Source organism: Vombatus ursinus, unplaced genomic scaffold, assembly GCF_900497805.2.
Source record: "Vombatus ursinus unplaced genomic scaffold, bare-nosed wombat genome assembly UNPS02010822.1, whole genome shotgun sequence".
Classification (NCBI taxonomy): domain Eukaryota; kingdom Metazoa; phylum Chordata; class Mammalia; order Diprotodontia; family Vombatidae; genus Vombatus; species Vombatus ursinus.
The window spans coordinates 1,546,408-1,570,222 of record NW_020950600.1 but is presented as its reverse complement, the minus strand read 5'-3'; the positions used below and the strand labels follow the sequence as shown (position 1 = coordinate 1,570,222).

The 23,815-nt window shown below is 57.0% G+C and overlaps 2 protein-coding genes and 1 non-coding gene across 7 annotated transcripts; 1 reads left to right on the top strand and 2 right to left on the bottom strand.

Moving 5' to 3' along the window:
* Window positions 1-2,643: 2,643 nt before the first annotated feature.
* Window positions 2,644-11,478, bottom strand: PLEKHG2 (pleckstrin homology and RhoGEF domain containing G2). 5 transcript variants are annotated; one of them, XM_027855510.1, is made up of 20 exons: window positions 11,402-11,478; window positions 10,862-11,013; window positions 9,899-9,999; window positions 9,457-9,761; window positions 9,158-9,258; window positions 8,464-8,530; window positions 8,169-8,215; window positions 7,759-7,909; window positions 7,151-7,300; window positions 6,826-7,020; window positions 6,399-6,491; window positions 6,229-6,315; window positions 6,092-6,125; window positions 5,873-5,971; window positions 5,619-5,684; window positions 5,469-5,507; window positions 5,264-5,280; window positions 4,929-5,129; window positions 3,916-4,798; window positions 2,644-3,832 (listed from the first exon to the last, which is right to left on the bottom strand). In XM_027855510.1, the coding sequence occupies exons 3-20, from the start codon at window positions 9,972-9,974 to the stop codon at window positions 3,195-3,197; spliced, it is 3,249 nt and encodes a 1,082-aa protein (XP_027711311.1). In that variant the 5' UTR covers window positions 9,975-9,999; window positions 10,862-11,013; window positions 11,402-11,478; the 3' UTR covers window positions 2,644-3,194. The 5 variants fall into 5 exon arrangements, with proteins under 5 accessions (XP_027711311.1, XP_027711312.1, XP_027711310.1 ...); XM_027855511.1 differs by lacking the exon at window positions 11,402-11,478 and having other exon boundaries at window positions 9,899-10,027; window positions 10,862-11,229; XM_027855509.1 differs by lacking the exon at window positions 11,402-11,478 and having other exon boundaries at window positions 10,862-11,229.
* Window positions 11,479-13,993: 2,515 nt separating this feature from the next.
* TRNAI-UAU lies at window positions 13,994-14,086 on the top strand. The gene is given in 2 exon segments: window positions 13,994-14,031; window positions 14,051-14,086. It is a non-coding gene; the product is annotated as a tRNA-Ile (tRNA).
* Window positions 14,087-15,816: 1,730 nt separating this feature from the next.
* Window positions 15,817-18,545, bottom strand: ZFP36 (ZFP36 ring finger protein). The gene is made up of 2 exons (XM_027855238.1): window positions 18,331-18,545; window positions 15,817-17,632 (listed from the first exon to the last, which is right to left on the bottom strand). Exons 1-2 carry the CDS (start codon window positions 18,397-18,399, stop codon window positions 16,577-16,579), a joined length of 1,125 nt encoding a protein of 374 aa, XP_027711039.1. The 5' UTR covers window positions 18,400-18,545; the 3' UTR covers window positions 15,817-16,576.
* Between the last annotated feature and the right edge of the window lie 5,270 nt (window positions 18,546-23,815).

Here is a 23,815-nt window from a genome sequence, read left to right as displayed (position 1 = left end):
AAGGTGGGAATGGGCCAGGACCCCAAGGATCCTCCAGGAGAGATGAGGACTTGGGCCCGCCTGAAGGACATAGCTGAGACGCTGACCCAAAGTGCTCGTGGAACCTTGGAGCAGATGTCAGAGTTGGGTTCCTTTTAGGGCCCTGCTGGATACCATACCTGCCTGTCAGCAGTGTGCTTTCTACTGTACATCCAGATAAAACAGACACAAGTGGAGGACAAAGGAAATAGAAACACTGGCAGGCTGTGCTGTGTAAAGGCCTCGCTGGTGGTCAAGTGCCTTCTTGGGGCGGGAGGAGATCTGGCACTGGCTGACAAGTCATCTCGCCTTAATAAAGCTGAGAGTAGAAGGAAAGCCGGTAGGCCATGGTCTAAGGAGTTTGGGTGATTATCCCGTAGGCCTTGAAATGTTTGGCTGGTTTTTTTTTTTTTTTTTTTTTTCAAGTGGGGAGGGAGAAGCTTTCCTCCCCCAGAGATTTGGACAAATGCCCAGCTGGTGTGGAGGGTAAAGGGGTGTACGGTGGGCCAAGAGTCTTGTGTTATGGGCAGATAGAAGGAGGTGCTCCAGTTAGGCCCCTGTGTCTACCTTCCGTGTGGACCTTGGATAAGTGGCATGGCATCCTTAGGCTCCTCACCTTTGGAGTAAGGATGTTGGACCAGCTGACACCCCTTCCAACTCTGAATCTAGGGTCCTGAAGACAGAAGGCATTTGCCTTCTTATCTGGCTGAGGGCCCTCAGCATCCAGTGAACCCCTTCTCAACACCATTGTCCTCAAATCTGTTCACTTAACCAAGTCGTATTAGCTTTGAAATGTCCACTTTCTGTTCGGCACAGCCGTTACTGGAGTCGAGCTGTTGGGTTTGGGGAGTTGTTACTTAAGCGATTTCAAGGGCTGATTGAATGACAGGAGGAGGAGCCAGATTGCAGAGGCGCCATTTACCGAATTGGCAGATGTTTTATGAGATAAGGACAGATCAGAAGGCGCTCTGGTCCAAACCTGAAGGACATAGGCCCAGTAAGGTTAAGTGATTTGTCTAAGGTCACCCCAGTAATGCTTGTAAGGATTGGAACTTGGCCAGTTTTCTCATCTGCCATGCCTCCAGCCAAAGTGAAAGACCCATGTCTTGGCCTCTGAGCCTGTTCCTTCCCAGCCTGTCTTCCATCTGGAACCCGGTGTAGAGTCTAGGAGTTTGCTGGTGAGACTTCCCAGAGATGCTAGGTTCCCTCAGCAGGACACCTGGCCATCCCTGCTAGGGGATCCTAGCATCCTTGAGCTTTTGAGGGCTGTGGCTTGCCTCATCCCTCACTAGGAACAGCTGGGATGCATCTGGGGCTGAATGACTGCCTGTATACCCCACCCCCTTTCCCCTAAGGGGAGGGGGAAAATGCAAAACAGAATTCCCCCCCTCCTACTTGCCTTAGTTGGAGGGGGGAGTGGAATGCTGGGAATGCTTGCTGACTGGGAGCGTTGGCTGGGAATTTTCCTTCCTTCCCTTGGATGGCATCCTGGAAAGCCGTGGGCGGGAGAAACATGGCCTGGGAATAGCCCTTATACGGTCGGTCGATATCTCAAACCTTCTCCTCCCCCTAGCTACAGAAGGGCTGTTACAGGCCTAGGGGAAGGAGACTAAGGCCCCTCACCCCAAGGCTCCAGCCTGGACCCACAAAGCACCGTGTGGGTGGGAGGCTTCTTGAAAAAAGATGTAATCCAGCAGCTGGACTGGATGGAGACCAGAAAATGAGGTCCCTGTCCATGGTGAGCCTGTGGGTTTGAGGTGGGCAGAACCTACCAGGGGGCAGAAGCCATGTCTCCCAAGGTGGGAAGACATGCTCAGGACATCCTGCCTTGGAACAGCCTGAGCTGGAGGGGACCCCAGCAAAGCAGCTTCTTTGGAGGCAACCTCCTGGCCTCTGGGCTGGACACTCGGGATTAGGGTCTTCAGGAGACTGAGCCGGCCTGGGAAGCTAGGGGGCCCAGACCACAGCGAGGACAGGCCCCTGGCTGAAGTTCCCACTGCTGCTTCCTACACCCCAGTGCTCACAAAGCCCTCTTCAGTCGAACGCCATAGACTCCAAAGTGCTTTCCTCTACATGTAGTTTCTCATTCCATCCACACAACCCATTGAAATAGGTTTTATTATATCCCCACTTTGTACATAAGGAAACTACCCGGTTAAGTGACTCCCAGGGGTCACATAGCTAATGAGTGTCAAAGGCACTATTAGAACTCGGGCCAGACTGACTGTCTCCTAATCTGGAAGGAAAGGAAAGGGACCACAGGCCAGTCCAAGGGCCATTCTGCACTGGAAGAGAAAACATGACATCTCCACGTTCTCTGGAGGACAGGTCAATTAATCTCCTTTGATGAGGCTACAGGGACATGACATATCTGGAGTCAGGATAGGGCTTTGCCCTGTTGGACTCTGATGTATTTTTCAGTTCAAGGCTGTGGTCCTCAGACATTTCTTCTAACCCCCCTCTTTGTTTGGTGAGGACACTCAGGCTTATGAGATCTGCACTGTTCACAGGGGTGAGCCAGGCTTCAAACCTACAAGTCCCCTGGCCCATATCCAACTTTCCCTGCCGCAGACCAGGAGCTTCCCAAAAGCAAATAGCATCCCCATCATATCCAGTCACTAAGAATGAAACAGCTTAAATCCATTTATTGGGGGGCGGAGGGCTTGGTCCTCTCAAACAAGGACCTTATGTTTCTGGAGAGGAAGTGAGGGGCTGTAGTCAGTGCTAGGATAGAGGGACTTGGGGGTTAGGTGGAATAGGGGGTATTTCCTTACCCAGGTCCCCAAGCCCCATGTCCTTCAGAGAATTCCCTTCCTGCAAAGGGTTTGGGGGAAGGGCGGCGGGGTTGACAGTATTTATATGGAGTGGTACAACTGAAAATGCCCCCACCCAAGGAATGTGCAAACAGAAAATAATAACATTAATTATTAATAACATTAAAGGCAGCCCTCTGTGGGTTTTCAAAGCACTTAGTGGGCCTGACAGACCTCTGTATTGGACAACGGGGGAGTGTATGGGGAAACTGAGGCACAAAGCCAGCTCCAAAGTAGGACCCAAATGTCCAGATCCTCAGCCTTGTCTTCTCGGGGCCTTAAATATCTTCAAGTCTTTTATTTTTGGAGATCTGAGCGTGACTCCAACCCCAACCTTGTGTTTGAAGGACACCCGCATTCAGCTCACATTCTAGGAGTGGCCTTAGCAGCTCCCTGAACTCGGCGCTGCCCTGAGACATCCAGGGAGGCCAGCAGAGGGGCGTGATTCAGGCGGACCTGGGCCTTAGCTGGACCCAGCCGCCCTCCACCCCCCACTCGGATGCTGACTGTGGTAGAGTAGCTGGGCCGAGCAGAGGGTGGCGGCGATGGGGCTCGGGACGAGGGAGCTGAGGCCCAGGGAGCCCTGGCTGGGGAGGGCCTCCAGGCCAGAGGAACCTCCCCTTCTAGGACCCCTGCCCCTCTCCTTGCCAGACTCTGACTGATACAAGAAGCAGCCAGGTATCTGGACAGAGCAGCTGCACTTGACCCTAAGAGCTGGCGTCCCTGAGGGGGTAGGCTCAGGGGCGGGGCTTCAGGGGCCGACTGGACAGCCTCCGTAAGGGGGAGGTTCACGGCTTCCTCCTTGGGGACCTCAGTGTCTAGGAGTCCACCAGCCTCAGTGGGACAATGCTGCTCCGCAGGGGCAGGCTCAGGCCTTTGGGTGACCAATGGGGCGGTAGCATGGGATCGCATTGCAGGGACCAGAGCCACAGAAGCATGAGCACAAGCCACGGGGAAGCTCACCTCTCGGACTAGGACGTGGCCAAAAGCAGGGAGGGGTCCTGGGGGGAGAGAGACAGAGGAGTAGTCACCTTTCTCCCCTTTCCTCCACCTCCCCTCCCGCCCAAGGTTCTGGGAGACTTACCAGGCTGAAGTTCCTCCTCCTTCTCTGGGGGAGCCAGGAGCTGGTGGGAATGCACCAGGCCCCGGGTTCTCCTCCGGGCGCCAGCAGCAGACGCCTGGTTCCCAGCCTTCTGGAGCCGCTCAATTCGGTCACTGTACATGCGTGCTAACTCCCGGACGCGTGTGGCCACTCTCTCAGACCCAGCCCCTCCACTGGGCCCATCCCCTCCGACGAGGAGCTGGGACAGGGAACCCACTCTGCAGTTTCCCCTGAAGTCTGATTCTTCCAGGATGAGTAACGGTTCCAGAATGCTGCCCTGGGAGCTCCTTCCCTCCATGGAGCCTTGCTCCAGGGCCTGCCAGGCCCTCCGGATCTCTGAGCAGGAGTGGAACTCTGGGGTCTCTGAATTACCAGTCCTGTTGAGAGAAGTGGGAGACAGCTCTCCTTCTGTGTCCTCCTCCTCTTCCTCTTCTTCCTCTGTCCAAGATGACTGGCTCTCCTGCCTGGGCTCAGCTCCATCATCCGTCTTTTCTGATGGGACTGTTGTTCCCGATGTTGTCGTATCCGAATCCCCATCCTGAGCTGATGTTTGGGAGCAGGGCTCCCCAGAAATTCTGGGGCTGTCCTCACAACTGGGAATTTGGGGAATGTCCGGAAGCCTGGGGATGTCAGAAATTGCAGCAATGCCCGGAATTTCAGACATGCTGGAAATTTCAGTACTGTCCAGCCCCTCTAGGATGTGGAGTGGAGATGGCCCTCTGTCTTCCTGCTGTTTTCCCTCCTCCTCTTCAGAGGACTCTCTGCTTAATGGGGCTGGGGTCTCTGGGCCAACATTCTCGGTCTGATTTGGAGACTCAGCCTCCTTCTGAAATTTGGGGGCTTCAGAAACTTCCAGAGGTGAAAGCTGGAGGAAAGAGAGGGAAAAGGTTAGGGCCGGACACCTGGTCTTCAGATGGTACAGATCCTGAATTCAGTGTCTGAACAGGACTCAATCATCTGCCACCCCAGACCAGCCCCGGCTGCCACTGGCTCACCCCTGGTTCCTGCAGACCTCGCTGACTCAGCAGCTCCATGATCTCCTCAGTGATAGAGAGCCCTGGGGGGCCCAGGTTTGGGGGAGCTGGTTCCTCCAGGTCTTCAGGGGTTCCTGAGGCTGGGACCAGGGCCAGCTCTGGGGCTGGAGCCTTGCAGAGGGGCTCCAACATCGGGAACAGCTCCCCCTCACTGCCAGCATGCTACCAGGGCCAAACACAGTGACAGGTGCCCAGTGTCCAGCATCCACCCTTTCAGAGAGCCCGGTGTTTGCCCAAGCCCCGACCCCCTCAGAGCCAGGCTTCTGCATCCCTGGCACAGAGATGATGTTTCTTACCTTGAGCCTGGATCCAGCTGAAGGAGAAAACAAAGAATATTAGGAAGTCTCTTAATTTCTGCATGTAAGTTCCCGGACCCCCCACCAATATACACATATACAGCCCACCTAGAGATAGTGAAGGACAAGGGACAGACACAGACACAGACAGACAGACACACACACACACACAAACCAGCCCCAGAGGGAGCCGGGGAGCACTGACCCATCTGAGGAAACATGATGTGAGACTCCTTTGCTGGCTCTGTAGGGGTGGGTGGGGCAACATAAGTGACTTGGGGTGGCTGGCCAGTTGCTCCCCCCACAATCCCCATCCCACCCCCCCCAACCCTGATGGTCTGGGCCCTCCACTTACCAGACTGCCTTCGGCCTCTTCGGCCTGGGGAGGCCCCTGCGGGGCTGTGCAGAGATGGGGAGGGGTCTGTGGGGAAGAAGAAGCCATTCGTCCCCTGCCCCCACACACTCACTCAGGTCCTAGCTGAGAGAATGGGCCCATTGGGTCCCTGGGGGTAGACCCTTGGATCCAGGGGTAAACGCTGGAGTGCTGGGGGCCTGAGTCCACTGACGGAGTAAGGTTGGAGGGGCAAGCCACCTGAGTGGTCTTTGTACCTGTCGTCCTTCGGCCCGTGAAGTTCCGGCCTTCAGGGAGGCGGGGGGACCCAAGTGGGGGTGTTAGAGGCTCACAGCTGGGCTGGCCTTCAGGCACACCTGCAAAGGAAGTCTGGGGAGTCAAAGCCACCACTGTATCCCACACAGGTCTCCTGCAGCCCCCCTCCCCCACCCCTGTCCCCAGGAGCAGGGGGAGGGGGTACAAAGTTTCTCACGCACAGTGAAAAGTGTTTTCCAGGAGGACTTGCTTTGCCTGAAAGAGACCAAGAGAAGTGGCTGCAAAGGGGGATGTCCCGGGGCCTCTGGACAGGGCCACGGGCCGGCCGGGGTGGGAGGCAGGGCAGGGACCTCCTCACCTTAGGGGGAATGGAGGCTGGGTGGTTTTCCACTATTAAGCGCTGCAGGTAATGAAGCCACAGACGTTTCTCCTCATGGTTCTTGGCCTGGAGAAGAAAGGGAGCCACATAAGGGCTGAGGCCTTTAGAGGAGGCCCCCACCCACCCTGACACCTCAGGTTTCTGGTTACCTGCAGCAGGTGCTGGTGCTTGGGAATGGTCACATCAGCCACCTTGAAGCTCAGGGGGTCTTTGGGACTTTCACTCACGGACAGGTTACAGCACTGGGAGGATGGGGGAGGAGCCTGAGTCTCAGATCTTACAGCCACCAGGCCTCCTAGTGCCCCGAATATCTAATCCCATTTCTTGTCTTGGGGCTCTTAGCTTTCCACCTCAGAGAGTACAGGGCAGTTTGCCTCCTTTTGGCAGGCCAGCCTCCTAAACACCCCCTGGAGAACCCAAAGGTGCCTGCATCTCTGGCCCCCCACCCTGCAGGGATTCAGGCATCCCACCTCCTAGCCCCCTGCCCCTTCAGGGATGTCCCCCCTGCTAGGACCCAGGCTCAGACTCCTTTTCTCCCCAGCCCCGACGCCACTCCAAGGGAAGCCCCAGACTCACGAAGATGTGCCCCTTGTAATTATAGCCAGGCCCTCGTCTTTTAGCCACCAGGAGCATACGAGAGAAGAGGAAGAGGAGACGCTGGCCCCCCCGAAGCCGGGGGCCACCCCCGCCTCGGAATACGCCCTCCAGGACCAGCTCCCCAAAGGCACTTAGCTCTGGGCCCCCCCAGCCCCCCAGACGCCGCTGTACTTCCTGCGATACAGGGAGACACACAAATGAACATACATTGAGGGGGGCACACACGGACAGACAAGCAGGGGCCAGGAACAGGCGCCCTGCTGTAGGCGGCCCCACCCCCAGGCTCCCCAAGCCCTGGCCCCACCTGCAGACGAGCTGCATGCTCCTGTTTCCTCTTCATGTCGTTAATGTACCAAGCAACTGCCGTCATGGAGACGATGGCGTCTTCCACCACCTCTCGGCCCCCAGGGCCTTGCTCTGCCCCGGCTCCCTCTGGCCAGTGTTTGCCCAGCTCCTGAGGGGGAGGGAACGGAGGAAGGAAGGAAATGGCATTCAGTCGCTTTCTCCCTGAGCACCGTCTCTCCGCCTCTGAGTCTGGGTTGGAGTTTCTCATCTTTGCTCTATATGTGTCCCTGGGTCTGGGTTTCTGGTCATGTTGTCATTTTCCCTAGAGCCTCTCCCACTCACTCCAGACTCGAAGCTGGCCCCCCAAGTTGCCAAGGCCTAGGTTTGCCCAGCCCCACTATAGGGCCCTGCAGCCATCTTCTACGTGGGACTCCTCTGATCTTTGTCCCTCCAGCCATTCTCCTGGGGTCTGTCCCTGACCCCTGCTCCCTGGACAGCTGCCTCATTGCCCCCCAGCCCTGAGCTTTCACCTAATAAGAGGGAGCAGATTTATTTTCAGGGTCTGCCTTTCTCTGCCTCTAACACCCCCTGTCTCCCCATCCCCAGTCCTCAGGCCCAGGTTGGCACCTGCAGTAAGAGGTGATACTTTAGGATGCGCTGGACAGGTTTGAGGAGAAAGCTCTGCAGGGGCAGTGAATGTCGGAGCTGGGTCTGGCGTTCCTGGAGCCACTGGGCCACGGGAGGAGAGAGGGATAGGTCCCGAAGCAAGGCCATGGAGCTGGGGAGGGGCAGAAGTCACAGGAGTTACAAAGGGTTATGGGAATCTGGAGGGGATGATTGGGGGGTAGGGGGTGGTCAAGGGGTCTCTAGTTGGGGCTAGATCATGAAGGACGTTGGCTTTCCAGCAGCAGCACTCAAATGTCACACAGGGTCAGGGAAGGAAAAATGAATAGTTGATTACATGCATATGTATACATCCATACATATATATATAGACAGAGAGAGAGAGGAGTGTAGGGGAGGGAGAATGGACTTACCTTGGGTAGTTCATACAGTAAAGGGTATAGATGTCAAACTCTTCACTCTGTGGGCAATGAGTGTGGTCAGCAGGGACCCCAGCTATCTGGCTGCCCTTCCCCCACCTTACACATGCACACACATACTCTTGCACACGCACACAGAGAGCTAGGATCCCAGTCTCTTCTCAATCCCCTTCCTCTGCTCTCATGCCAGGGATTCCCCTTCCCAGGGCTCTGGGGACCCAGAAGCGCCCTTCTTCCTGACCCCCGACCCCCAATGGGTGTGGGTCGCTAGCATCTGACCAGTGCTCACCCTTTGCACAAAGCAATCAGCGATGCTGTGGGCACTGCTGCTATTCTCCAGGTCTTCCAGGAGCTCACTGTAGGGCAGGGAGTGGGAACAGGGGAGGGCCATAACCCCCAGGTTATGACCAAAGGCCCCCCATCTTGAAGGGAGGCCCCCTTGTCCACTCCCCAGATCCCAGAAACCTCTGCACCCCCATATTCAAGTTGTTACACCCATGCCTCAGATCCAAGATCCACACAGGCATCCTGTCAGTTATACTGGTTCCCCAGATCCAAGGTCCAGGAATTCAGTTCTCAGAGCTGATATCAACTCCTGGGAAGAGGGGACCTTATGGGAAGGTCATTTATAGCAGCCCTTATTGCCGATGCGCCCTTCTCCCCAACCAGGATGGTGGCTAGAGTGCTGGAATTGAAGTCAGAAAGAACTGGGCTCAAATCCTGCCTCAGACACTGGGTGGCTGTGTGACCCTGAGCAAATCAATCAATATCTTTGAGTCTGTTTTCTCATCTGTAAAATGGAGCAGTTCTAGTGTGTCACTGTTAAGTGGGGAGGGGAAGAATGGGTTATAGTGTGACACCATCCTCATGATATAAAAGAGAAGCTCTATCCAGAGACCAATCCTGATCAGTCTAAGTGGATGAGAGCAGGTTTTTCCTGGCAGCATGCCCCACAATTCCTAGACATTTGGGTCCCTTCTGACCTGCTAAACTCATAGATATCTTCGATGTTGGAGAAGAGGGTTCCGAGATGTTCTGAGTTCAGCCCAGGAGGGCCATTGGCCACCAGACATCCCAGGTAATCCTGCAGGGAAGAAACCCAGGTCTCCTAATCCCTCTGCCTCCAAGCCCAGGCTGATAGCTGCAGTAGGAACTGGAGGGGGGCTGAAAGCATGGGATATGGGCCCAAGAGGGCTCCTGGGAGAATTAAAGGGGAGAAGAGTTTTCTGGGGGACCCTGATGGGTACTAAATTTGGGGAATCTGAGGAAGGGCCTCCTTCACCTCCACAATGCTCCTGAGGTCCCGCACATAAGCCCGCTCTGTCTCCACAATCTCCCTGACCACACGCTCCAGGTGTGAGGGTTTCCTGGTCCCTTGCCCCGGCTCCCCTCTAGGCCCCACGGGAGTCAGGTGCAGCCGAATCGGGGGCCCTGGTAGGGGCTCCAGGGCTGGCACAGAACAGGTCTGGCTGGAGCTGGGGCCAGGGCTGGGGCCTGGATGAGGTTCCCCCTCAGAGCCCACAGTACTCAGAGATGTAGAGCTTCCAGATCCTCGGGGGGAGGCCATGGGCAGGGCTGAGGGAAGTCCTGTTGGAAGAAGAGACCAGGCCACATTTAGCAGCAGGCAGCAGGCTTCCTGGGCCACCTGGCATACTCCCCTCTAACAGCCCCCTTGCACATCACCCGGTACACAAACATGCTGCATGTCATCTATGCCCACGTCCCACCTCGGTGGCTACACCCAGGGCTTGGGGTCGGGCTGGGTTTGGTGAGACTCAGACGGTGGGCTCCCTCAGGCATGGCTGGCAGATCTCAAAGCACGGTCCTGGAGAAAGCAGAATGCAGAAAGGCCACTGGCAATTGAAGAAAGTAAGGGGCAACTTACTAGCTGTATGACCCTGGGCAAGTCACTTAACCCTGATTACCTCACCAAAAAGCCAAAAAAAAAAAACCCAAAAAACCCAACAGAAAGTAAGGGGCAGGTGGGCAGGGAGGATTAGAAACACACAGGTTTGGGGACCCAGAGAGATACACACATACACTCTTCCCTCCCCATCAAGGTCTCTCTGGGAGTGAGGAGCTGGTGGACCTTTGGAAGGAGAGGATTCTATTTGGCAGAAGAAAGGGAGGAAGAGACAGAGCCTGAAAGAAAGAGGGAGAGACTGTGATGGAGAAAGAAAGAGAAAATGAAACAGACTGAGACAGACAGCAAAAGATTTCTATGTTCTGTTTTAACGTCCCTTGAAGGAGAGAGTAAACTGTCTCATGGTCAGATATGAGAAGGGAAGGGAGAGAGAAGAGGAGGGGAGGGAAGAGAGAGAGGAAGGCAGAGAGCAGAGGAAAGAGACAGACAGACAGACAGACAGAAGAGAGAGAGAGAGACAGAGACAGAGAGAGAGAGACAGACAGAGAGGAGAGAGTCAGGCGGTGTGTGTCTGAGGGGAGGGGCTGGGAAAGGCTGCGGGGGCGGGAGCCTTGGAGGGTCCCCAGGGGAAAGGAGAAGGCTGGAAGGCAGGATGCCAGGGTCCCAGCTGAGCCTTCCGCCTTCCATCCCTCAGTCTGTTTCTGTCTCAGTACCTCTCCCTCTCTCTGACTCAGTGTCTCCTTTTGTCTCTGCTTCTGGATTCTGAGACGTGAACACAACCCCCCAACCATAAACTTGGGCTGTGCCCCAGCGAGGTTTTTACCTTTGAGTAGGGAATGGAGCCACACTCGAGCACCGATGAACCGACCATTCCTTTCTTTTGGAACCAAGACACCATTAAGGGACTTCCTATGTCTGCCCCCTCCAAGATCCCCAGGGATCAGCTCTAAGCCAGAACACTGGAGGAGCCTATATCTGGGGGGAGCGGAATGTGTCTGGGTTCTGGATCTGCACAAAGGTCCCCGATCTTGGCTTGGGGGACCCGGGACGTCGGTGTGGCTTCTGAATCTGAGGAGCACATCCACCCGGGGGACCCAGGGATCGAGCCGACTCCCAAGCCATCCCTTGGCTCCGGGAGGAGAGGAGAGGGAGGGGGCCGAGGAGGAAAGGGGCCGGGGAGGAAGGGGGAGCGGGGCTCTCCTGGGTCCGGCGCCGGCCCCGCCCCCTCCCCGCCCGCCAGCTCGCCCCCTGTTCATTGTTCCCGGGCCGGAGCCGCCCCTCCCCCGCTTCCCTCCGCTTCCCCTCTCCTCCTCCCCCTCCTCCTCCTCCGGCCGCCTCCCCCCTGCCGCCCCCCGGATCTCACCCAGCTCCCAGGGGGCTAGCGGGGCCCCAGACCCCGGGACCCCTGCGGGGCCGGGGCTTGCAGCGGCCGGCAGCGCGTGTCCGGCCCTGGGAGTGTCCGCAAGTGGAGACGGAGCGGGGCCACCCGAGGGGGCCGGCGTGTCCGTCCCGGGGGCAGCCGAGGGGCCCAGCAGGACCAACTTTGGCAGAAGGTCCGAGCGGGCTCCGGGGGGCAGTCCAGGGCCGGGGCAGGGCGGCGTGGAGGCTGGTAGCCAGCCGTCGCTCTGTCTGTCTGTCTGTCTGTCTCCCTCCGTGGGTCCGTCAGTCCCTGGGCGCTGGGCCGGGCCGGGCCGGGGGGCGGCGGCGGCGCCACATCTGGGGAGGGGGGCCGGCTCCAGCTGTGGGCCGGGAGGAGGGGACAAGGCGGGCAGGCAGGCAGGCAGGCAGGGGGGCCTGGCTCCTCCCCGCCCCCTCCCCTCCATCCCCGCCCCCTCCCGCCCAGACATCCTGTTCCCGCCTGCTGGGGATTCGGGAGAGGGTGGGGTTAAACCTAGCCGGACCGCCGTGGGTTAACAGACCTCATGAATATTCAGGAAGGGAGACCTCGCCCACTGCCCCAGCCTGGGCCAAGTCCAGCCTGCAGGGGGCCAGCCAGGGCCCCTTCACCCGCCTCCTTTCCCAGGCTGTAGGGCAGCCCCAGACTGAACTGGAGGTGGGGGTCGCTGGAAGGCGGAGGACCGGGACGCCTGGCTCCCTCCTCCCTTATAGCCTGGGGCCCCCGGAGCGAGAGCGTGGGAACTGAAGGAGGAGGGGCTTGGGGCTCCCCTCTTCTGATCCCCAGTCTCCAACCCTGGGTCACTGAACATATCTGGTCTGAGCTTGCCTCATCCCATCCGGCTGGATCCCTCCCGAGCATCTCCTACTGGGTCTCTTTCTTTGTCTCTCTCAGGTGTCTCTGGCTCATCCATCTCCGTCAGCCTCTACAAATATTTCTTTTTCTTTCTTCTGATAGCTGCTTGGGGCACTTTAAGGTTAAGTGACTTACCCAGGATCACCCTTCCCCTATTTGGGAGATGCTGGGCTTGAACCCAGGCTTTCTAAGAATTTAAGTTTTAGAACATCTGACGATTTGCTTTCTGCGCCACAGACTGCAGGTCCAGGACCAAAACCAGCTTTAATATATTAAACGTCTACTACGGGCCGGGCGCTGTGTCATTCTTGGTCCTTAGAATTCCTAGTGTCCTTCACAACTCAAAGATTCCTCGAGGCTAATGCCTTCCTGACTCCTCCATCACCTGGCATTTATTTTGTAACCCTAAATCTGGACGGCAGGTAAGCTTTCTGAGAGCTGGGTAATGGACTGACCGGAGAATCCCCCGATCCTTCCAAATTCGAGTCTTCCCTTTTTGTGCCTTCCTCTTTATCCTGGCTATAGCTTTTCCATGCATACTGGTTGGTTGCTTGTCTCAAGAAGACTGTAAGCTTCTCGAGGGCAGGGACTTTTTGCCTTTCTTTGTAACCATAGTACTTAACTCTTGTGCCCCGGCGCTTAGTAGTATTGACCGCCTGTGGTTCTACAAAGATATGACACTATTTGTCCCGGCTCACCCGGCGCTCGCGTTCTGGGGGGTGGGGAACTAAATGTCACTAGATAAGAAAGGACAAAGTAATTGCGTAGATAAGGCAGGAACAATTCGGAGCTGAGGTCCCCAGATCGCCGCCGCTGGGCCGGAAAAAGAAGTTTCCGGTTTCATCTCAGTAATTTACACAAAACCCTCCTTCATTAATTCCATTCATTCAACTTGCAGCCGGTAACAAATCTAAGCTAAGCGCCACGGCCCCAGGCTAGGTGTTGGGGGTAATAAACAACTCCAGTCTCAACTCTCAAGGAGTTTGCATTCTAATAGAGGGGCGGGGCAATGACCGGAGCAAGAATGTCTCACTTATTCAAAAGTAATGCTAAGTAATTGGAAGGGGGGAGAAGGTTGGGGTGGGGGGGCGTCTGAGTCTAGAACTGGGCCGTTGCGTTTCCTTCAGTTTCGGAGGACCGGAATCCCAAACTGTGCCCGGGACTCCACTTGGCGGTTGCCCAACTCTAGGGGAGTGGGGGACAACTGCACAGATAAGGAGAGTGTTCTCAAGCGCACCTGTTTAGGTGAGGTCTGGGGGTAACCTGCCTCCAAGCAACCCTAAACCCCTATTTACTTGTCAACTCGCAGGATGAAGGGTACCCGAGCACCCAGTTTCGTCCCATAACCTCTACATCCCAGCACGAGTCCTCGCTCCCGACCCCCGTCCCCGGTTTGCTTCAGCCAATAGGGACAGAGCGTCGAAGAGCGTTTTTCTCATTGGCCGACAGGGGGCAGGGGTGATCTGTAATATGGTCAACGGGAAAGTGGACGGGGGCGGGGTGAGTGGGTGGGAATGCGCATGCGCGCGAAGAACACAAGAGCCTGCTGTGATGCGTCTGGAGAGAAAAATCTAAGGGAAGTCACGTGCGGCGTTACGCAGGCGCAAGGAACGGGGAGATGAGCGGGGAGGAAAGAGAACCGGGAGAGAAAGGCGGTCACGTGGGCAAGCCTGAAGGGGCGCGCTTCGCGGCACCGCGGCCGGGGCTCCAGTGGCGCAATCGGTTAGCGCGCGGTACTTATACAGCAGTACGGCCGTAGCGATGCCGAGGTTGTGAGTTCGATCCTCACCTGGAGCACGGATTTTTTCCTTCCACTTTATATTTGAAATTTAAAAGAGAGTTATGATCCGGGCTCGGCGTGCATGCGCACCCTCACTCCTGTGCTCCTCAGGCTCCCGGGATGGGGCTGGACTAGGTGCCATTCCCCTCAGCGGCCGGGAGGGGGCAGCCGCGGCCTTCGTCGCCCGCTCTGTCCCCGCCTTCCTCTTTCGGTTCCTGGGGGCGCGGGCCAGGGGTCTTCCTCCCTCGGCCTCCGCGGCCCCCCCCCACCCTTCCCGTCTCTGGCTGTCTCCCCGCCTGCCTCTAGGCCGCCTCGGACGCTGTTTCTCAGCCCCCTCGCATCACATCTCCGAGCTCTCTCTAGATCCCTGCGTCTCAGGGGCTCCCTCCCCTCCCCCTCTGGTTTCCCAGAAGAAGAGGCCGAAGGTCACAGGAGGCCCCGGGAAGGGTCCCGACTTGAGCCTCCCAGCCGAACGGGGCGGGGCCCTCGGGCGCTGACGCCGAGACCCCGCCCCCGGGGAGGCCTCCTGGCCTTATACGGGCATCGGAGGCTGCGGCCGCCCCGGGAGCGGAGCTCCCCCCCTCCTTCCCCCTCCTCGGTCGGGGCGGGGACTCCGGGGCACACGTGCGCACAAACACACACGCATCCCCCGCGTCACTGACACGTAGCCTCCCGCCCGGCCCCGCCGGGGCACATTCCGTCCCCATTCCCCCTCCCCGCCCCCTCCTCCTTCCCCAGTGGCCAGCGAGACGGAAACTTCCCGTCCCCACCCACGGCCTCGGAGAGCGAAGAGGACGGGCCGCCCTCCGCTGCCCGCCCCCACCAGGCTGCTGGGGGTTGGACTGGGAGCCCCTTGAGGGCAGGGGCTGTCTGCCTTTCTTGGGAGCCCCGGCGTTTAGTTAGCGCAGGACCCGGTATGCAGTAGGCGCTTCAGCGATGTCTGCCGACTGACGGGGAAGGGAGAGAACTGCCCTTAGACACGAGGAAGTAGACAGAGGCACAGACTGGCAGGGAGAGAAGGGGGTTACAGCAAAGGGAACAGGCGTTTAATAAACGCCTACTATGTGCCGGGCACTGTGCTAATCGCTTTACAAATACCTCATTTGATAGTGAGGTCCCGGAATCACCGGGAGGGAGGGAGCAGAGGCACCGACTCCCCGAAGGCAGAGACGTGGAGCCTGTTGGCATCTCAAGGAGACCCAGGGAGACGCCGCTGAGAGTCAGGAGAGAGGGAAAGTCAGGGACCCCTCAGAGATAGAGACCCCCTCCTTCCACCACCACCCAGAGATAGACTTGGATGAGAGGTGAAAGAGGGGTTGGGGGTGAAAACGCGTGGAAACTTGTAGAGGGAGTGAGGCTGGTAAAGAGATAGACAAGGGGGGGAGGTGGGAACGGGAAATATGGTAGAAGGGATGGGGATTGTGGAGAGGGTCCCTGAGCCCTTCCCACCTCAGGACCAGAGAGCAGAACAGAGTGGCTGAACCCGTATAACTGCTTCTGAGCTTCTCGAATGAAGACTGCAGTCAATCTCTTTCCCCACCCCCAGTCTTTCCTGGTGACCTCACCCGGGCCACCACCTCAGGTGAGAGGGGTGCCCTCCCTTCCTTGGTGAGTTCACCTGGAACCGCCCTACCCTGGGGCCAGAGGAGTCAGGAACCAGCTAGACCGGCCCCCTAGGTCCCAGGACAGCCCTCCCCACCCCTGAACCCCAGGAGACAGAGACGAAGACAACCTTTCACACACAAGATTCCTCTTTTATGTAATGTATTAGTTTTAATTAAAAAACAAACTCCACCAAAAACAAAAATAGAGAGATTTCTTTTTTGTTTAGCTAACAATATATATATATATATATATATAACATTTCAAATATATATTATAGTGGCAGCAATCTCCCAATATTAGACAAAAGGGAGAGGGGACGACCGCATATATAAATACTATAAAACCCGTCGGAATAAATAATGTCGTCACCATAAATAAGGGGCCCCGAAGTGAGGCAGGGAGACTTGGATTTGGTCTGGTTAGGTGGGGTTTGAGCACCAGGACTGGGGAGACCCCCATCCAGGGGAGACTTGGGGAAGCCTGTTCACAGCATGAAGAAAGGGGGGGGTATCTCCTATTCTGACCCCCCTTAAACAAGGTGTCTCAAAGACAGTACAGTTTTAACTTAGTAATGCTTACAACTGAATTAAGACTTTTGGGACACACTATATTATAGACATACTTACACACTTATCATGTGTGTGTATACGTGTGTATATACACACGTATACATATATGTCAATTCAGTATGCTACATTAAAAACAAAAAAACACTCCCAGAACACCTCTTTGAGAGTTTTTGCTCCCCATAGGGACCTGCCCCGGGAGACTAGGCAATAGGTGAATGCTCTGGGGGCTAAGCTGAGAGGGACCCCCATATCTGGGCACAGCTGGCAACGGGAGGGGAGAGGAGAGGAACTTCTGATCCCCCACTCAATTAAGTTTGGAGTTAACAGGGGTGTTCAGTCGGACACAGAGAGTCGGTTGAAGATGGGGAGTCGCCGGGGGGTAGCCGGGGCCAGGAGGTGAGAGTTAGAGGGGGCAAAGGCGCCCCCCACTGCTACCTCAAACACTGGGGAGTCGGACCCTCCCAGGCTGCTTCCCCCGCTGCTGGCCTGGTCATCTGGCTCAGAGCCCAGGGAGTGAGCAGAGGGGCTTCGGGCTAGCCCCAGGCCCAGGCCCAGGCCCAGGGCATCCCTTGTGGGCCCCCAAGTGCCCGTGCTCTGGCGGCAGGAGGGGCAGCAGGCTTCTCCCGCCGTGGCTCCCCGGGGCACTGGGCCAGGGGCAGCAGAGAAGGCAGAAGGTGAGAAAGGGACCTCCCCGGGGGCGGTGGGCAGCGGGGGCGGAGAGGAAGGAGGGGAGAAGAAGCTCGAGGGGGAAGGCAGGTCCGGTAGGCCTGGGGGGCTCAGGGTGGGAGAGCCCCGGCGACGGGAGGAGGGGATCCCAGAGAAGCTGAGACTCTGGCGGAGCAGGGGTGGGTGACCAGACGCCATCGGCAGAAGATCGTATGGGTAGTGGATGAAATGACAACGGGTCCCATATGGGCAGGAGCCCATGGTTAAGAATTTGCGGCACAGCTCCGTCTTGTACTTGGGGTGGCGGCTGGCTGGCCGCAGCTCTCCAGGCCCGTGGGCGAACTGGCATTTGGAGCCGTAGCGACACTTGCCACTCTCCGAGAAGGTCCGGCACAGCTCCGTCTTGTATCTGGACGAGGAGGCCGCCCCGGCCTGGGCCGTGGAACCGGGAGCGGCTTCGGAGGGCGCGGCGGTGGCGGCCGGCAGGGCCCTGGGCGGCAGGGGCTCAAAGCCCGGTGGCGGGGGTACCCAGGCGCGGCCCTCCACCAAGCTGGTAGAACGACCCGGGAGCCGGGGGGCCAGCGGGGCCGAGGCCCGCGGCGGAGAAGGAGGCTCCAGGTCTGCGAGGCTTGAACTCCAGGGGCCTCGAGAGCCCCAGCCCAGGTCGGGGTCCACTTCCCCACGGGCCGCGGACGCCAGGTCCGGGCTCAGGGACAGGAGCTTCTGTTACGAGGGAGAAGGGCAAGGAGAGGAGGTTCAGGGAGGGACCGACCGTCGGACCCGAGGTCGCGGCGCTGCGCCGAGCAGACCAACCCCACCCAACTGCACTCCTTGCCCCTGGATAGTCCCTCGGAACTATAGCGTCGGTCCAGGCTCTAGAGAACTCCCCCAAACTCAGCCCCACCCTAAAATGGGGGTGGGGTGGGGTGCGGGCCAGGACCCAGGCGTCAGTCTCTTTGCCCCTACCTGACTCCACCCTAAGGCAGCTCAGAAACTGGATTCGTAAGTTGCCCCCAGTAACCCCCCCAACTTAAAGAACCCCAGCTCCCAGTCCCAAAACACCCCCAGCACGCACGCACGCGCACGCACACACACACACACAAACACACACACCCGCCCAAAGGAAGCAGCCCCCCCTCCCAAGCCTTGGGTTCCCCATCCTGAAGGGACCCTTCTCTGACCCCAGGGGGAACTCCAGTTTCCGAGTTTGCCAACCTATCTGCACTCAAGAATGCCCTGTGGGACCCCCAGTGCCCGGGTCCCCAACCGAAGAAATGCTGGGCGAAAGGGGGAACGCTGGCCGTCACTGCCACTGCCCTCCCACCTAGACCGCAGGCGGAGGCGGCCGGCGCCTCGGTTCGCTCGCTCCGGAGAGGTGAGGAGGCAGGTAGAGGTGGGTCGGGGAGGAGGGGGCAGCTCACCTCGTAGAGGGCGCACAGATCCATGCCGGCGGTCTTGGGCTTCCCGCCTGCAGTGGCGCTTCTGTCCATCCCCGCGGAGGCTTTCACTGTGCGCGTATGCAGGACTGTGGGGAGGGTGGCCAGGGCGCTATTCTTGAAGGACTGCTTTGGGGGCGGGGCCTCTCGGTGCCGCCCAGGACCCACCCCCAGGGGAGCTCCAGGAGCTAGAGAGAGAGGAGGAGGAGGGAGGGGGGGACCGGGAAAGGGCGGGGACTAGGGAGGACTCGGGGGAGGGGCGATTCCCGGACTGAGTGCCCCCGGGCGGGGCGGGGGAGGCCCAGCACCTTACTCTGGGAGAGAAGCTGGCCTTGAGAGGTTCCCCCAGTCATTGGATCACAACTAGGATTTAAGACCTGGAAGGGAACTCGATCGTCTTCCAGTCTAACCCCGCCTCATTCTTCAGACGGGGAAACTGAGACCTAGAAAGGGCCTGAAAAAGGTCTTTCCCAGATCTAAGCCCCTCCTTTTACCTAAATGGCAAGCTGAAGACACATAGAGTCAAGTAAGACCTGAAAGTCAGATAGAGAGAGACAGAGACCCAGAAGGAGAGACACCCAAACAGAGAGAGGCAAAGTCAGTTTATGAATTATCTAACCCCAGAGGATACAGCCAGGAAAGAAGGCTGGGAGACCATGAGTGCTAGATTTTCCAGAAAAGGAAACTGAGGCGCAGAGAGGGGTGGGGATCTGTCTCAAACCCCCAAGGGGGTTGGGCAGAGTCCGGACTGGAGTCAGGACTCTTGAGATAATCTCTACCATTCTGAGGAATTTTCTTGAGGCACTAGGGACAGATTTTGGGGGAGATGGCCTCTCAGGTGGGGAACTGTCTGATTCTAGGCCTGTGCTGGGGTCTTTCTCTGACTTGAACACATTTAAAATAACCAGAATCTTCATTTTCCCAAGTGAAGCCTTCTCCAACAGTGCTCATTTTCCAGAATGAAGATTTCTGGTAGGTTAAGATCTCTGAATTTGTGAGACTCTTCTCTGGGGAGGGGAGGGATGGTCAGGAGGGATCTTCCCAGGAGCTGGGACCTCCCCAAGTCTCCCTTGGGTCCCGTGAGCCTGTGGTCTCCAAGTTTCACCTGCCCAAAGTGGCTGGCTCTCACGCTCCCCAGTGACTCACCCACCGCAGGGTGTGTATGTGTGGGGGCCCTTCCTGGAATCAGGTGACGTAAGGGTAGGGAGGGGGGGCTGATCCGATGCTGGGGTTCCTCTCTCCTTGTAAACAGAGAGCTGAGGGACCCAGGTCTTCAGCACGCTCTTCAGATCTGGGCCTTGATTCCAGCTCAAAGCAGATGAAATTGTGACCCAGAGATAAGGTCACTGCCACCTGATGGGGAAGATGGAACAGCCCCCCACACACACACACACCTCAGAGGTTCCCTGGGGTCCAGAAAGAACCTCCCTCCCCAAGACCCTTCCCTACTTCCCAGTCATCCTAGAGGACGATTAGTTTGTCTTTCTCTTGGGATCTGAGCTTGTGGGTACATTCCAGCATCCTGACTCATTCCCTGACGACTCTTGAGCTCCCCATGCTCCACCCCCTAAAACAGTGTTGCCTCACCATGCCTCAGGACTTGGACTCCTGGATCTAGGCCCAGCTTTAGAGGTAAGGGTGTAGAGGGAGAGTCTATGAAGCCCACTGAATTTGTCTCAATCAAAGACCACAGTTTTCAGTCCCTGACTAGTGTCCTCAGGGATCCAGCCTTTCTATTCTCCCTCCTGCCCCCTCCCCCTCAAAAAATAGATGTTTAATTTCAAAGCTTCTGGCAGTGTGGTATAGAGAAAGGATAAGTAATTGAACATGTAGTTAGGAAGACCTGGGCTGAAATCGTGCCTCACACACTTGTTAGCTGGGTGAACCCAAGCAAGCCCACAGGAGCCTCACTAGGCCTGTCTTCTCTGTAAATGGGGGGGGGGGGTTCCACTTGAATTCTAAGACCCTTTCCTGCTCTAAATCTATGATCTCAGAGGCCTAGCTGTTTAACCATCTAGCCTGACTCTTTGGGATACCAGGTGTCCAGCCTGGCACCTACCCCCTTAGGGCTCAGGTCTCTACCTTTTCAGGGATTACAATTATTTTTCATCCTTATAATTCTAGTGCTTAGCACCAAGCCTTACATAGAGTGAACTTTTTCTTTTTAAATTTCCTCTAGCATCCCTCCCTTTGAGTCACACGGAAATAGAATCCTCAGGGTCCCAGGCATCTAACCCCCTCAACTCCATCTCCCTCAGGGATCCAAATTTTCACTCCAAATTCAGGTCATTTCAGAAGCTATCACAACCTTCTGACCTCCTTAAATTCCATAGCCTCTGACAGCTAAGGGTATCAGATCCACAGCCTCTGACCCCTCAGGCATCCTTATTACCCACCCACCTACCCCCTCGCCTTTGGGGCCAGATCAGACCTACTCACCTGCATACGATCTCCTGGAATTCCTCCCATTTCTTATTGGACTCTTGAGGGGCCCGGCTCGCACATTCTACCTCTTGCCAGTACTTTTGTTTTCAGGATACGGATTTGCATACAGTAAGCACTTAAATGTTTGCTTGAATTGGAGGCATTATCACCTCCTTTGTGGAATCTAGGAGTAAGAGCCTTTTGTCTCTAAACTTAGCACAGTGCCAGGCACGCAGTAGATGCTTGTTAACTTGACTTGAGTTGGCTCATGGTCGATTCAGCATCACTGGCTACCTCTGGCCCCAGGTAGCCTCTGGTGCCTAGGCTAGGAAGTTAAGTGTTTGGAGCTATTAGAGGGAAAATCCCGATTTGGGAAGTCTAGCTGTTATAGCTGTCGGGAATCCCCTTTGGAATGAGGTTGGGGAAAGGGTGGGACTGGGGACCAGGGCCCCCGGGATGGGGAAGGGGGAGGGAAGGGGGAGGGGAGGGGGCGGAAATTGGCGGATCTAAAAATATCATCAAGCTTCCGGCCCAGAAGGTGGGCAGAGTTTCCAGAACAACAAGGGAGAGGGAGGCCAGTACCGGAAACCACCAAGGCCTGAGAGAATGAGAGATTGAGAAAGAGACAGACAGACAGACAGAGAGATTGAAATGGGTACAGAAAGGAGAGAGGGAGACAGACAGACAGACAGAAAGAGAAGAGGGAGAGAGAGGAAAAGAGAGAGTGACTGGTGATTGCAGCCTTCTAAGTGTGCCAGACAACTCACAAACACAGGAACACACTGGGCACAGGTGACAGATTGTGTGTCACTGTACCTTTCAGATGAAATTGTGTGTCCCTGCCCCTATGGGATTGTACTGGGAGGAAGAGGGGATGGTCTGTGTGTCAGTTACACAGAACAGGACCCACTGGTCTGTCTGCCTTTGAGGGGTTCTGGTAGTGCCCAGTGACATCTCTGCCTCATGACTGCATGTGCTCCCCCACAGGCAGGGGGAAAGGACAAAGTGTCCTAGCCTGGGTGTCTTCTCCACCCTTGGCTAAGGGGCCAGAGGAATTTCCCAGGCCTGGCAGAAAGGCATGGACCCTCCCCTAGGGGCTGGCCACAGCTGGATCCCAGATGTTCCCGGAGAGGCTAGGTCAGGCCACCTCCCCTCCCCACCAGCCAAGGGCACAGTTGCAGGACCCTGCTCCGCCCTTCTCACTTCTCCTTTGGGGCTAAAAATACTCTGGACCCTGGTGTCCAGGCCCCACCCCCCTTGCACAATCAGCTGATGACGCAGGCAAGCCCAGGGGGAGGAGGAAAACGAGGGGCCTGAAACACCTCCCCCCCCAGCCGCTCACACAGCCTGATTGGGCAGCAGGAGGAGAAATCTGGAAATGAGGAAGACAAACTCCACGATCCCTGCCTACCCTCCATGGGCCCCAACCCCCACTTCCCCTTCCCCAGCAGCAGGCAGGGAGATTAGGGTGATTGACTTGGGATTGGCGTCACAGCTCCTTCTTCTTTGCAGGCTCTCCCCAAAGCCTCCTCCTCTGACCCCAGTCTGAGATGCCCTCCCCTTTTCAGGGTCCTGGAATCACAGGACCTAAGAGGAATCTTAGACGTCATTTAGGCCAGGACCCTCTCATTAGACAAGAGAAAACTGAAGCCAGAGGAGGGAAAGTGGAAGTTTGCCCAAGACCACAAAGAAACTGGGTTTCGGGGCCATTCTTCGCCAATGGGCCTCCTATAGGAATCCTTCTCAGAGACCCCAGCAGAGGTACCCTTCTTTCCCCAACAGTGATCCTCTTCTGTCTCAGGGACCTAATGGGATCTAGGCCCCCCTCCATTCCCCATTCAAGTGTCCAGTCCTTGACCCCTACTCTAGAAAGCCAGAGTGTCCAGGGTTAGCCCAAGATTGAGGATGTGCACTGGGGGCGCGGTAGCCGTGATTATATAACTGGGGGATTTCCTCCCTCCTCCTGGGAGCCTCGGGTGAGTCAGGAGCTGTGTCAGCAAAGCTAGTCTGGCTAGGACCCAAAAGCCCTTCCCCTCCCCCTCCCCTTCCTTCCCCTCTCAGGGACCCAGGCTTTCACCCCAGAGCTCCTCCTCACTTATCCATGTCCCAATTTTCCTGGTGAAAGGAGATGGAAGGGGCGGGGAGAGGAGGAATCCAGTCAGAGAGAGCCCCGAGATATTCTCCTGGAAGAGACACCAAGGACCTTAGCTACATCCAGATTTAGAGCTGGCCTGGGGGACAGAGACAGAGATCCTGCCAGGGAGAGACAGCTCGAGGCAGTGACAGAGGTCCGAGCAGGGAGAGAAAGGCAAACCCAGTCAGAGAGTCCTAGGCAGAGAAATCCAGCCAGAGGGAGAGTCTCAGACAGAAGACAAGAAGGATTCAGACACAAAAATCCCAGGGCAAGGAAACAGAGACCCAGCCAGAGACAGTCCTGGGCAGAGAAATCCAGTCAGAAGCCAAGGATCCCAAGGCAGGGAAGCAGACCCAGCCAATGCCAGTCCTAGGCAGAGAGATCCAGCCAGAATTCCACAGTTCTGAGACAGAAAGATCCAGACTGATAGTCCCAAGAAGAGATAGAGACAGTCCCGGTTAAAGAGAGAGAACCAAAGAGGAGTAAGTCCCAAGCAGAGTCAGTCCCAATCAGGCGGACTGAGACGATTCCGGGAAGAGAGACAGGAGAGGGCGGGGAAGGGGGAAAAGTTGGGTGTAACTAACAAGGCTTCCAGGCTCTGGCCTCCCCCCCACCTTTTCTCCCCGGGGAGGAGGTGCAGGCGCAAATTCAGACACCAGATGGGCGGGGCCATTCAACAGATGGCCGTCCTCTGGCGCCCCCTGGCCGCCAAGAGGCGGGACTGCTCCCTTCTCCCAGGCCAGAAGGTCAGCCTTCAGCAGGCTGGGGCTAGGCACCCCTTCCCCCGCCCCGGGCCCAGGCCCTGAAGATCCAGACGCAGAGAGAACAAGCCAAAACTTAGGAACTTTTCATTGAAAAAAAAAAAAGTCAAAACTCATCCTTTAAATCCCTGCCCTCCACCCCCACCCCCAC